The 14,129-nt window shown below is 41.8% G+C and overlaps 1 protein-coding gene across 1 annotated transcript in view; it reads left to right on the forward strand.

Annotated features, from left to right (window-relative positions):
* The first annotated feature begins 753 nt into the window (after positions 1 to 753).
* The window catches only part of srcin1a (SRC kinase signaling inhibitor 1a), a 62,860-nt gene continuing 49,484 nt past the window's right edge, over positions 754 to 14,129 (forward strand). Inside the window, 3 exon segments of the mRNA XM_084743727.1 lie at positions 754 to 762; positions 1,645 to 1,991; positions 10,301 to 10,327. Coding sequence (XP_084599853.1) covers positions 1,668 to 1,991; positions 10,301 to 10,327 — 351 coding nt within the window. The 5' untranslated portion in view covers positions 754 to 762; positions 1,645 to 1,667.

Here is a 14,129-nt window from a genome sequence, read left to right on the forward strand (position 1 = left end):
TTAAGCCTCAGCACTTTTTTTATGCTATTATTTTAACCTGTTTTTTTTTATTTTATTACACATTTCTGAACTGATTATTTTTCTCCCTGGTCAACAGTGCAATCAATAGAATTTGTGAGAACTGTTTGTAAATGCAGCAGAAAGATTGTTGGCGATTGTCGAGTCTCGTTCCCAGGACGTCAGATGCCAACGCTTTGGGTTGGTAACTCTTCCCAAGCACAGCAAAATAATGAGAAAATAAGGAAATCCAGGCAGAGGGCTGAGTCTCTGCAGATTCAGCCACTGCCACACACTTATAGTGGTTCATAAGTGATGATTGAAAGAAGTTGTGTTCATATGAATCTATGCATTTCTTTTTTCTTTTTTTTTTTCAGAAAATGTTGCATATTATACCTTTAAAATCTGAAGTTTATACAGAGTTAGCTACTTGGTCCAATATGAATAAATGTATTTTATGAATTATTTCTTTGTTAAACTGCATGATATATTCATAACCATTCTGAGGTTTATTGTTAGACACTATTAGTATTCACAGCAACCATTTCCGTGTATGTTAACCCTTATGAATACATTATAATGCATTTATAATGCATTAATCAATTGTCATTCAGAGAAAGTGCTATCATTTCACAATAGTGCTTTTCTGATGGTCATGTGACGGTGTTCTGATGTGTTTGCTTGCACATCTGTGCACAAACACACAAATTAACCCTTGGCATGTTTCTCTTCTAGCCAACGCCGGGGCCTGTTTTCCTAAGCAAGGTAACTCTCCGGGCGAATGGCACCCCGCTCTTTTATCACGCTTTAAGTTCATTCGTTTTTGTAGTCACATATATATATTTTTTTGTGTAACCATACCGTCTCCTCCCGGCTGTCTCCCCTTTCCTTCCTGTGTGCCTTCCACCTTGGGCTGTGTTGTCTGTCAGTTAGAGCTCTGATAAAAGGCCAAGGGCTGTCAGAGTGATGCGCCTCCTTAAAAACGGACAGCAGAATCAGTAACCTCCAGACAAGAAACAGTGAGAATATGTAGAGGAAGTGGCAGAGGGTGTCAAGGGATGGAGGGGAAGCTCAGATAGATGGACAGAAGTTGGCGAGAAAAAGCGAGAACAAGGACATTTATGAAAGAAGTGTTCCTTCATGATCCCAACTGACGTTCAGTCACCTCAGTTTTCCGTATTCTGTTTTTCTGTTTCCTAGGAAAACAATGAAAGCTACTTAAGATGGCAAGCAGGCATATCACAAAGGAATATCCAGCAAAACAAATTCAGTTTGAGCCTCTTCCTTTGATCTATTGCAGAAGCATTTTACTTTTCTCATTTTTCTTCCCTTCAGAACTTGAAATCAATAATTCTGCAGGGAACTGCTCCGTCCTGGTGGCAAATAGTCTAACATCCCATCCCATTTCTTTTTTTCTCTCTTGCTCTCTCCTGTCCTCTCTCCATCTTATTTTTTCCTCTCTCCTTTTCTCTGCTCCATTTGTTTCCACCTGTGTGTGCCTGCTCTGTGTGTATGTATGTCTCCACCTTGAAATCTCTCTGCATGCCTGTGTGGGTGGTGATTCACCTCTTTCTTGCACACTTTCCCCTTCCTTCCTACCTTCCTTTCCTTCCTCCTTCCTTCCCTTCTTCTGTCCTCGTGCCTCAGATCCCGAGCGTGGTGGCAGTCACATGATCTCCACAGATGACCTGGAGTATCCGCGGGAGTACCGGACGCTGGGGAACAGCGCCCGGCGCTTCTCCAATGTGGGCCTGGTGCACACGTCGGAGCACCGCCACACCGTCAGCGCCGCCCAGAGCCTGGAGGCCCTGACCAACCTGCACAAGGCCGACATGGAGCGCAAGAGGGACGCCTTCATGGATCACCTGAAGAGCAAGTATCAGCAGCAGCAGCAGCTGCAGCACCCGCACCACAGCCCGCACCACAACCCACCATCGCCCTCACCCTCCCACGCCAGCATGAGGGGAACATCAGAGCGGTCTGCACGAGAACAGGTACGCACCTCACCTTCTCATGAGAGCTTGTTGAAAAGAAATGTGTCTGACAATATATTGTATCATCCCAATGTGTTGAAGTGGAAAAAATTTTAGGGCTGCAACTAAACATTGTTTTCATTGTCAACTAATCTGTTCATTTGTTTCTTGATTAATTGATCGTTTTTTGGTTTGTAAAATGTCAGAAAACGGTCAAAAATTTCAGAACAGTGTTTTCCAACATGAGGTCCTCAAATGTCTTTTTTTGTCCACCACCCAAAGATATTCAGTTTACTGTCAGAGAGGCTTAAAGGCACTCGAAAATATTCATATTTAAGAAGCTGAAATCAGATAAAACCGATTATTGCTGATTAATAATTAATCAGCAGCTCTAAGCTTTTTTGCTTTAACTTATCATTGTGAAATAGTTGTTGATTGCACAGTGAAATTGCTGTACAATAATGACAGCATCCATGTTTAGACAGGATGATTCAGACACATTAATCTCATCACGTATGCACTGAATAGTTTAGTATCATCAGGCGACAAAAAGTCTCTCGTCAGCTAATACCCAGAGTGAAAGCAGGACAATGCTGCACATTGTGCTCATTGGAATAATTGAGGGAGAGAAAATAAATAATGGAAGGCTGTCAGGTGGTCTTTGTATCTGTGTTATTAGAGGTCGTCATTAAACTGTCACAGCCAAGCTTGTCTTTGTTTCTCTGCTGCCAGAACCTGCAGAACTTTACATAGAGGGGCCAGACAGGCACTGTTGAGGTGTGGAAAGAGGACACACACACACAGACACACACGAATATACTGCAGCGGTTCCCAAACTTTTCCATGTCAAGGACCCCCACAATAGATCAGACTCACAAAATACTCCCCTTTGAATATTTTAGTTAGGTTTGAAGATGATAAAGACTTCATAGTCAATAAATGATCAAACTAGAATCACTATAAATTACAATCAATCAAAACAACCAATGCTGTTTCTCCCCTTGTTTTTCCAGCTTCCAAAAAATATGATAAAAGTTAAAATATTTTATTCCTCCTTTTGCTGCGGACCTTCTTTAACCCAGTCAAGGACTGCTCTTAGTCCCCTGACCCCAGTTTGAAAACCACTGATATATTGATTGCACATATGCTAATGAAGCTTTGATCTTAACGCCTCAGGATATTTTTTGCTTTGCTCTTTCGCCCCCTGCAAATGGAGTTTATACTATGACCAGTTTCACCACCTTAACAGTTTTCTCTCGCTCTTTTCTACACACACACACACACACACACACACACACACACACACACACACACACACACACACACACACACACACACACGGTACTGTACACAAACACACTGCTGCTGTGTGTCTGTTGGTTTAAAAAAAGAGTAAATTCAGTGCATTGACGTGACAGAGACGCACATCAGGGGAGAGCAGAGAAATGAAAGGAGGAGAGAGAGAGAGAGGGAGCGAGGGTGGGCGGGTGGAAGACAGGTGGAGTCCATAGTTGCCGTGGCAACCTCTCCCATAAATGGCAAGTAGGGATATCGCATTGCAAAGGTCAGGTTGTGTAGAGAAGGAAGAATTGTACAATAATGACGAGAGAGAGGAGAGAGGAACGAGAGGAAGGCAGCAGTCAGCTGTAGAGTGGACAGATCCTGAAGTGACGGGGCATTTTCACTGCACGGGGGAGAAAGCAGCGGAGCCCAGGATTCCTTGTCATCTCGTGGATGTGCACAGAGCATGGACAGCGAGGAAAGAGGGAGGGGGGAAGGAGGAGCTGTAGAGGAGCGCAGCAGCCAGTCAAGCAGCCCGCTGCTCAATTAGCCAGCACCAGCAGGAGCCAGCCACCCATCTGCGAAGGAGTTAATCGGCTGGTGTTGTAATGAATTAAATAAAGAGTTTCCGCCGCATGTGCTACTGGAGAGCGAGACGGAGAGAGAGAGGGAGAGGGAGGGAGGGTTAGAGAAGCAGAGGGAGGGAGAGACGGGTAAAAACGCGATGAGGATTCGCTGCACCTGACGGACAGCCTGGGATGACTGGAGTGGTGGACAGGCACAGGTGCACTGCAGGTGAGACGGGACTGGAAGCTTGAAACTGGAAGCCGGAGGCTGTTGTAGAGAGAGGTGTTGGTGTGTGGATGTGGATGTGCCAGCTGGGATTAGATTCCACGCCTGTTGTGTTTGTTGTGGTTGTTGTGGTGACGGTGTGCATATGCTCAGCGGGCTAGACGGAGGCTGAGTGGACGGTGCTGCAAACTGTACACAGAGCCCTTTGTGCGTCTGTTTGGCTGATCTTAAATTTGCTGTGCAGACCAGTGCAGGTGTTTTTTTTTTAAATGGCCAGAGAAAGGGAGAGAGGCTGCAGTAACATCAAGACACCAAACTAGACCGGAGGAGGATTGAGGAGGAAAGAGTAAGAATGATTGAGATGGAGGCGGGGGGTGCAGAGAGGATGACGACATGAGAAAGAGATGGAGGTGGAGGAGGGGTGGTGGTGGTGGTGTGAGTGCAGCCTGCTTTACATGCAGGTCAGGTAATGCAGCGCTCCACTCTGTGAGGCTACGTCCTTCTGTTGGAGCTCTGTGGCCAACTCCAGTGAGCGCACATACAGTACATACCTGTGTGTAGATGTACACATGGGTGTCTTTTACTTAGCAGTCAGGCATGCATTCAGCCCCTCAGCCCCAAGTTTAATCTGACATCTCAAACGTACATCAGTAACACTGTCTCCTCTGGGCTCGCAGCATATTTAATTCAACAGGAGGTTAAAATTGATATACATTTGAGCAAAGTATTAGAGCCTCACTCAAGAGTTTTGTCTATCATGTAGGATTATGGCTGAATGAGTTAGTGCAGCAACGACTGACACTATAAAACCATGTCTTGAATATATTTTCTGTTCAGAAGAGGTGCATTGATTGCAGTGATGATTGTCAGGATAGAGGATTATTAAGGTGTAATAACATTAACATAACAGTGACACAGGCCCCCTCCTGTTTGCTGTCACACCCTCTCTGTGCGATATCTGCAACTCAAAGTCCAGGTTCATTGTACCTGCTGCTTTCAGTGGAGCAACAGTTAAAACAACACGAGGCGGTGTAGAATGAATGTGTTTACTTTACCTGAGAACTGTGAATACGCTTCATTAAAGTGACAAACAGAGACACACTGGCACACACACACACACACACACACACACACACACACACACACACACACACACACACACACACACACACAAGACCACAAATCACTTTTGCATCATTAAAGCCAGCCATCAGAGTCATTGAGCTTTTGTTGGTAAAATAAAATAATTAACGTTGTCTGAACAAGTGAACAGCAATTATTTATGACGCACCAATGGTGCCCCTGAGCTGCTGTCAGTTCAACAGATTGTCAAGGACGAAGCTTTTCTGGCTGACTACACAGAATAAATGACTGACACATGATCAGGTAGTCAAGGCCAATGTGATTCCAACCTCAAAAGGCTGCATGTAGTTATCTAACCCCTGAAAGTGACCCACTTTACCCATGAACCCTGACCCCTCGGTGTGAATGAGAATTTTCATTGTGACAAGGGACGTGCAGAGTTCTGTAGATTCAGATCTCACTGTCTTCTGAGGTAAAACAAACTGCCTTGTTTTACGCCATGTAATTAAGCTATGTATTATTAAATGAACCCATAATGGAGAATTGAATCCTTCAGACTTGGTTTTCACTGCACAGCAATAATATATGGCGTTGAAAAAAAACCCAAAACAGAACAACTTGCTAGAAGACAGAAATTCTCAGCGTCACTTCAAAGAGTTGTCTTTAATAATAATTGCTTTGACATACGTTGGTAGAAATTTATATGCTACAGGGGAAAAAGGAAGCGTGGGTTGAGATTATGCTCCATATCATTTTGAGAGTCCCACTTGTCTCAGCGCCAGCTAGGCAAGTTGCTCCCAGATATGTATGCACCGGATTTTTAACATTTAAAATTAGTAAAAGCGAGTCTCCTCTCCAACAGCCAAATGTTGTTTGATGGTCGGAGTAATGCGCAATAAAACACCTTGGAATAGCTACTACCGGTTAAAATTCAGGTCATATTTTCACGCGAGTTTTAATTCAACTCATTAGAGTCGTAATGGGATGCATTATGTTTCTGTGATTGTTTCCAACTTCAGGATTGTTTCCAGTTATGCTTCGTCCCGCTTTCCATGCTTTTACTCTACTAATACTACTTCTGATTCTGAGCAGGTTTTGAGTATGTTGTGGGTTTACGCTACAAAATGACAAAGTATATTCAAAACAACAGGGCTGCAGTCAACTGAAGAAAATCTTGGTCGAGTGAAATTCTGCCTGCTCTTCAGCCATTTGATTTGCCAGTTAGAAAAAAATCTCCAGGTTTGGGTTACTGGTCCATATTCGACAGAATCTCAACACAGATTACAATGCCTCGTCTGTTATTGTTTTTTAGTGTTGTATATTGCTGCACTCTAGCTGTTAGTGAGTGTTACGTTATTGTATTTGCATTGAGAAATGTACATATAAAATTCACATAAATAAGACTTATGTGTTTTTATCTCTGCATTAACTGAATCTGTCCGAGTGCACTCTACCTGTTAGCCTAAATGAGTGCTAATTAGGGTTGCACGATATGCTAAAAAAAGGTCACATGATCATTTTAGCATTAGAATTTTCATATTGACTGAAAAAAGCAAACAATTTAAATTATGGTGATGAGACGCATGTTTGGGACTGTACCAAACAAACACGTGTCCTTTCATCTGAAGAACAAGATTTTTAGGCCAGGGCATCTCTGCAGCACTGCAATACTTCATTATGATGCTGTTTTCTCACGTTTTTCCTTTTTCCAAAAAAAAAAAAAAAATGCAATTTGGTTATGGTTCTGCAATTTGGATATTGCACTTGGTCAATTCATTTGATTGCGATTAACTGTGCAGCCCACCTGCTAATCAAAGTTACACAGCATTGCTAAGCAAATGAATTCCTGCAGTCTCATCATTTCTTTTTCGTGGTTTCAAATGAGGCTTTCCATTTACTCCATTTTCCATTTTTGACTCAGGCCAAAGACGTTTATATCTTAACTTTCTCTCACTTTTTTCATACTGTGAGCCACAACACAAATGTGTCACATCAGATTGTGACACTTGTAACTTCAGATAACTGTGTAAATCACCCACCTGTCCATATTTGAGTGCATTTACATGACACTTATAAATCAGCATAATTAACGCCCCAGTAATACCATATAAGGCTATGTTTCCTTCCCCATATGTCAGGAAGTGTTCACTCATGAAAAACTTTACGAGTCTGGAGATTGAAGTCCTGCTTTCAGAGATTCACAAGGGAACGTCTGTAATTTTAATAGCGTCAGTGGAATTAAGGGACCTGCTAAAGCCAAGAAACAGGAAAAACGAGTGTTGTTAATGCTGTGTTTCCTGAGGCTCGTGCTGTCACTGAAATAAAGGAGAAAGGGTTCAGTATAAAAATGGCAGCAAGTCAATCAATGACTGCAACGGGCCAAGGGGAAGTCTCCGTCACACTAATGAAATATACAGTCATTAGTGAAAAGCTTTGGTTTGGATAACGGCAGACTGACTACGACAGGTCTGGACCACTTGTTAGTTGTGTTTGTATCGAGAGTTGGTGAATCTGACAAGTTCTGTGCATCCATGAGCGTGTTGGTCTTAAAATGAGGTGTGGTCAGGCACATTGCAATCATGAGGCAGCAGGAAGCAACCATTGACCAACAAAAACCTGGTCAAACTCACTTTATTCTGATAGTGAGATTTGACTACAGAGGCAGGTTCACACACACAGTCACAGTTCATTCAGTGAAACTGTTTGGAGTAAAGCAGTCGTATAAATCCCGACTTCCAGTAGAGCATTAGAGCTGTCATAAAAAATTATTTGCTCTGTTTCCTTTAGAGAATTTTCTCCATCCTGTCTGTTTGAAACTTCAGCTTGTAGTTTTGCTGCTTAAATATTAACAGTATTTGCTGCAGTGACATTGGTGCGCACATGGGAATGAAACTGAAAGCAGTGTCTCTAATCACTAAGCCATCTTTTAAATTATGTCAAACAGCACAAGCTTTCTGGGTTATTGTTTTGTGATGATGTATGAGTGTTTTCTTTCACGAGTTACCTTAATGCTGACAGGCTGCTTTCAGTAATTAATGTAGAAATGTTTCCATGCGTGCTGAAACGTCACAGCTGTCCTGCTGAGCATCGTGCGTAAAAGCACACACACACAGTTAGGACACAAGGAGACACTTAAGCATATTTCACCTACCTGCAACTGCTGTTAATCACAATGTTAATTTTTATGACCTGGCCTTACAAACCATGGATTAACCACAGTCCCTGCAGCACTACAAGTGGGTCATTTCAGCATCTCCGTTCGCTTCTTCAACTTGTCAGATCCATTATTTAAATAGTTTAAGTATGAGACTAACATCTCTTACTTAGTGTCCAGATTACGAGCTGTTTATATAGCAAAGTGGAGTTGGAAACATCCTAAATGCACGTGCATCATGCATTTAAGACCATGTACTATAGATCGTCTGTTGCCCTTAACATTGTATCAAAACCAAGCAAGATGTTGCACCACAATTAAATAAAGAGAGAAAGACATAAGAGAGTAAGAGAGCAATAAGTGAGAGGGACTGTCAGAATGCATCAGCACTAAATGAGGGAACATTAAGTGAAAGATCGGATTACAATAAGGTATTAATCTGTTGAAAACGCTCCATCTGGTGCTGGTGTTTACTGAAGTAATCTAAGCTTTTGTGACAGTATTAAAATGGAAGGCATATAATGAAAAACCACCAACTATCATAAATCAAAACTTGCCTGACACTTTTTTTCATCCCTGCACCAGGAGAGTAATGTGGGTCCTGCAGAAGGGAAGCTGAACGGACTGAAAATTGCCTGCAGATAAGAATAAGAACTAGAATAAGAGTTTGGATTAGAATTAAAATTCATGAACTCTGCACAATCTTTTTTTTTTTAATTTTCTGTGTCATTTTGAGGTATTTCTGGGCCATCAGTGGCTTGGCCTGGTTTTGACTGTGGGGTAATTATGTGTTAACGGAAAGCTCACTTCCTGAGCCCAACATGCAAGCACCATTTCATACATGGCAGAGCAGCAGGAAATGCGAACGGACAGAGGAGAGATACAGCAGGCGAGGCGGCGAGGTTCAGATGTAAACGCTGCAGCAGGTGGCTCGAGAGAGAGAAGGAGACGGGCGAGGAGGAGACAGAGTGGTTGCTTGCCTGTGGTGGACAAGTCTGGGAGAGAGGCCAATGTCGCAACAACAGAGTGGGCTGCTGTTTGATTCGATTTCACTCTTTTCATTTCCTTCCCTTCAACAGTCACAGCCAACAACACAATCTTGTTTCAGGTGAAACCCAATGCCTGCAAAACACAGCCTCCGCCTGCATTAACACCAATCAAACCTAATGATTGTGGTTTAGGTAGTCGCATTAGATGAAGCTGTCAACAATATTAATGAGTTTCATAACTGAACAATTCAAGAAATGCAGTTGATAATGCATTTTGGGGTTTGTATTTCTGTGTCAAATGTCTGTATTCAGCCTCTCCAGTCCAGTTTTTTTTTATGTAGGGCTGCAACTAATGATTGTTTTAATTATAGATTAATTTTCTAAAGTAACTGATTAGTTGTGTGGTCCATAAAATTTCAGAAAATATTGCTCACTGTTTGTCAAAGCCCAAGGTGACATCCTCAAATATCTTGTTTTGTACATAACCCAAATATATTCCTGTCACAGAGAACTCAGCATATAATTTTGACATTTTTTCTTATAGTGATAAACCTGTTATCAAAATAGTTGCTGATTACAGCTACTACAAGGAATATTCATATTGTGTTGATTTTGGAGGCTCCTGACAACAGAAGTGGCAGTTTTTCCACCATAATAACCACAAAATATGACCTCAGAAATAAAACGATCTAAAGAAAAATCTCCTCCGGCTTCTTTTTAACTGGCTAACATAATTTGCCTGCATGGAAAATGTAAAAGACATTAAGAATAATTACATAGAAATAGCCATTCTTGCTGTTGTTTGTCTTGTTTACTTACATATGTCATACAGAAGCACCAGCATTAAATTGATAATGTTTTATAACCAGTAGTTTTAATTTAATAACCAGAATTGTTGCATTTGCACCATTTTTCTTTTACAGTGATTTCTTTTTGCCAGTTAACTTTAGCCTTTATTTGAGAAGTAAGTATCTAACTTTTCTCTGTCTGTCTCCTTCCCTTCCCTCTTTTGTCCTTCATGAACTCCACAGCAACAGCCCAACTACTGGAGCTTTAAGGTCAGTGCTGCGTGTCTAAGTGTCCCTGTGCGTTTGTTATTCTCCTGTCCATTGTGTGTGTGCGTGCGTGTGCTGGTGTCTGCGCGTGTGCGTGTTCAGTGCTCTGGGATCACATCAGACTCCTCGGGCATCACCAGCCTATCTCCTCAGTCCTCTGGCTCACCCAACACCCAGCTCACTTGGCATCACTCGGCTCTTCGGGCAGTGTGTGTATGTGTGTGTGTGTTTGTGGTGTGTGTGTGGAGGGTTGCGGTGGCAGAGGTGTCAGGGGTGGCGACAGCTTAAACTTCTCCAGCTCCATTTAATCTGCAGAAGACGATTCTCTCTGGATTTATGATACCTCAGTCAGTGAGCATTAATGGCTAGGAGCCATGTGACCTTGCTGAAGTATTACTCAGACTGACTGAGACATTAAGAAGACATTTCAGACGTGCCGCTGAGGCATTACTGAAATAATGCTTTGACATTAACACAGAGGCTTGAGTCATGGCTGGCCTGCTGAATGGGTTTTTATCCACAGGTTGCAGAGAGGAAATATGGGTTGTATACACTGGAGAAGGCCAGAATCAAGACGCATTGAAAGTGCAGATCACTTATGCTGAATTTAAAGAGATGAGCCTATTTGTTAGCTGGTATGTGTTGGAAAAGGTATCACTGGTACTGTTGTACCATTACCTCACACTGAGGCATCAGGGAGGTATGCTATCTAAACAAAAAGAAGAACATATTTCTGTGTGTGTGTGTGTGTGTGTGTGTGTGTGTGTGTGTGTGTGTGTGTGTGTGTGTGTGTGTGTGTGTGTGGAGAAAATGCCCAGGGCTTATCTGCGGTGTGGTCTTCCCTGAATCCCTGCTCACAGTATCATTTGGACAGGGTGGAAATGTCACTGAATATCAATAGCCATATGCTGCGACCCATGGGGAAGGCTAAGCAATTCATCCCTCACAACCAAAAGAACTTTAACCTCAAATAAGACTGATGTGAAATAGAATTTAGAGCCTTATCACTGAAATATATTGCACAATTAAGCAATTTTAACTCTGCTGAGCTTTTAGGAAGGGCTGGCTACCTGACTTTGATACTTTTATAGCACCGACCAAATTGCTTCGATCCTGTTGGGTATTCAAAAGCACCTTGTCATCTGGAACAAATTTCATCAGTGTCAGTAAGCAAAAAACAGGACATTAACATTACAACTAGAGACAAGGATCATTGTTTTGTTTTTTACCATGAACAGCTTCTCTGCACAAATGATCTGCACAGATAAGAAAGTGAACTTTGTGCCACTAGCCGGTGCAGCTAACCTGTTAGCTCGTCAATTCACCTAAATGTCCACTCAGATGGTGCGTCCTCCTCTCACCACCGCAGGGATAGAAAACCTGAAGCTGCTTACAGACCGGAAGGTAGAAACAGAGAAACATCTGAAGTTGACGGTCAGACCCGGGCGAGCTTGTCTTTAGCACAAAGAAAGTAAGAGGTCTCACTCTGTCGATATTTCCCAGCACCAGAAATGACTCCACACAGTCATTCTCTGCTTTTTTTAGATTAGGCAGACTACTGTTTGTTTTTAATGTTCTTTTTGACAGATACTCCATTTCCTCTTTTGTAGTTATCCAGGTTGAGTAGTTTCTCCAGTTTCTCGCAGGTCTTTGAACAGTTTCTTCCTTTGAAGTGAGTAATTGTTCCATAATGTGTGAGGTAATTTTCTTCTTGTTGAACTAGATTTTATATAATCAGTAATTGGAACCTGTATCAAAGTCAAGGTAAAAATTTTTGAAGAATACCCAGCTCAACTTTTAGGTGGTTTGCAAAACATAATAGGTATTTTCGAATAAAAAGTGACTCTTTACACATCAAACAAACAAACAAAAAAATCAGCAATGCAATCCTTCATCATCTAATCAATGAATTGTCTAATAGCTGCAGCTCTAAAAGAAATAGTGTGCTGTTTTTGGTGCCATGCTCTTCTACAGTACAGTACAGTAAGATGCTGTTTTGTTAATCACATGATGCTGCTTTGCAGAGGCCAACAAATGCATCAAGTGAGTGTCGTTTAATCACTGCACAGAGAGTTAGAGTTTATTTATTGGTCCCACAAGGTGCTGCAGCAGTAATAAAATGTAGAATGAAACAACCAAAATGGTCCGCGTGGTAACAGATCTGAAGCTATTTGCTTTCAACACGCACTCTGTTGTTGACACCTTTTATGTTGACACCTCATCCTGCTCAATTTTCTTCATTTCGCACTAAAGCTCCTGAAAGCCCCGTCCTACTCCCTCATCCCACCAGCTCTGATCTGGATTCGCCTGACTGCTGAAAATAAACACTAAATGAAACTACTACCAGGACTCCACTACACGAATGTTTTACCTGTTGACAAAAATATGGGTCACACTTTATTTTACAGTACATTAATAAGATGTAAAAAGTAAACAAACACAGCTATACCCTAATTAGTCACTGCATACCTAACGATATGCTAATACAACATTACAAGCCATACTTATATCAAATTAGACACTTAATTCAGAAAGACCTGTTATTATGCCCTTGTGAGACTTTATTAGAAGATAATTTGGGACATATTACAACATAACTGTACTGTAAACTCTAATAATGGTCTAATAAGGGTCTAATATTATCTAATAAAGAACATATTTCTAGTTTTTGTCTAATTTGATACAAAGTATAGCTTGTTGCATCTGATTATTGTTCTGTAAAATAAAGTTTGACCAAAATATATACCTTATTGATGGCAAGTACAGGTGCTGGACATGGAACACTGCACAGTAAAACGTATATCTAAAATGATATCGTCTGGAACATGCAGTTTCTCATCGTGTTTTCAGGTTCCTGTTTCTCTGTTTTCTATCAGAAAAGAGAATCTCTACCAGTAATCTCAGCCATCATCTCCCCTCTGGAAGAGAACGCCATTTTTGCTCTTTCTCTTTCTAAACAAAACGATTTCATCGACACACAATTCACAGCAATTTGGCAAAGCAATTTGTTCCATGCATTGTTGACTCCTGGTATTTTAAAGAGACGGGACTCTGGGGGTGTTTGTGTGTCCAGGCAGAAGATTGGTCTGAGAGTTGAAAAAAGATGGAGAGAAATAATGATAGTGGGGGAAGAGGAAAACGGACTTGAGAGATGGATCGATGTTAGGGAACTGTTTTCTCTCTCCATTTTCTAAAAGTGAGAGCTGTGAACTTTCTTATGTGGAAGGGTTATGGGTAGAGGGAGAAAATACAGACAAAATCCTCAAATTTAGACAGCAAGCAGCACAAGTGTAGCACCTGGATGCAGCTTTGGCCTCTGCTGTGAAAGACTGAGGTTGAGGCCGACGTGTTGACGTAAAGCAGCTCAGCAAGAATCAGACGGGAGCTTTGTGAGCAGCAGAGGAGGACAAATGAGTGACAGGGAATAAATAGCAGGGAGAGGAAGACGGACAACTGGAGGCAAGGACAGACACAAGCTTTCGAGGGCGAGAAAGATATCATTAGAGGAAGAAAAACTGGAGGAAAAAAATAATCGAAGCGATGCTGTAAAGGCGTGAGAGTTGTGATATTAACCAGTTAACACCTGTCTCTCAAGTAATACCTAGGAGCCAAACACTTCATTGTCATTTCACACGCATCAAGTCTGCCTTTGACATTTCTGGTGGATGTATATTCTTTCTTTGCTCTAGTCCAGCAGGATCTCATCTTGTCTGATGTGGAAAAGAGAAAAGATCAGAAAGACTAGCCTAGCAGCAGCAATTGTGTGATCAGCGTATTTCTGGACTTGAGGATTCGGCCTTCAGAT

This window comes from Lutjanus erythropterus, chromosome 19 (assembly GCF_056507025.1).
Source record: "Lutjanus erythropterus isolate fLutEry1 chromosome 19, fLutEry1.hap2, whole genome shotgun sequence".
NCBI lineage: Eukaryota > Metazoa > Chordata > Actinopteri > Lutjaniformes > Lutjanidae > Lutjanus > Lutjanus erythropterus.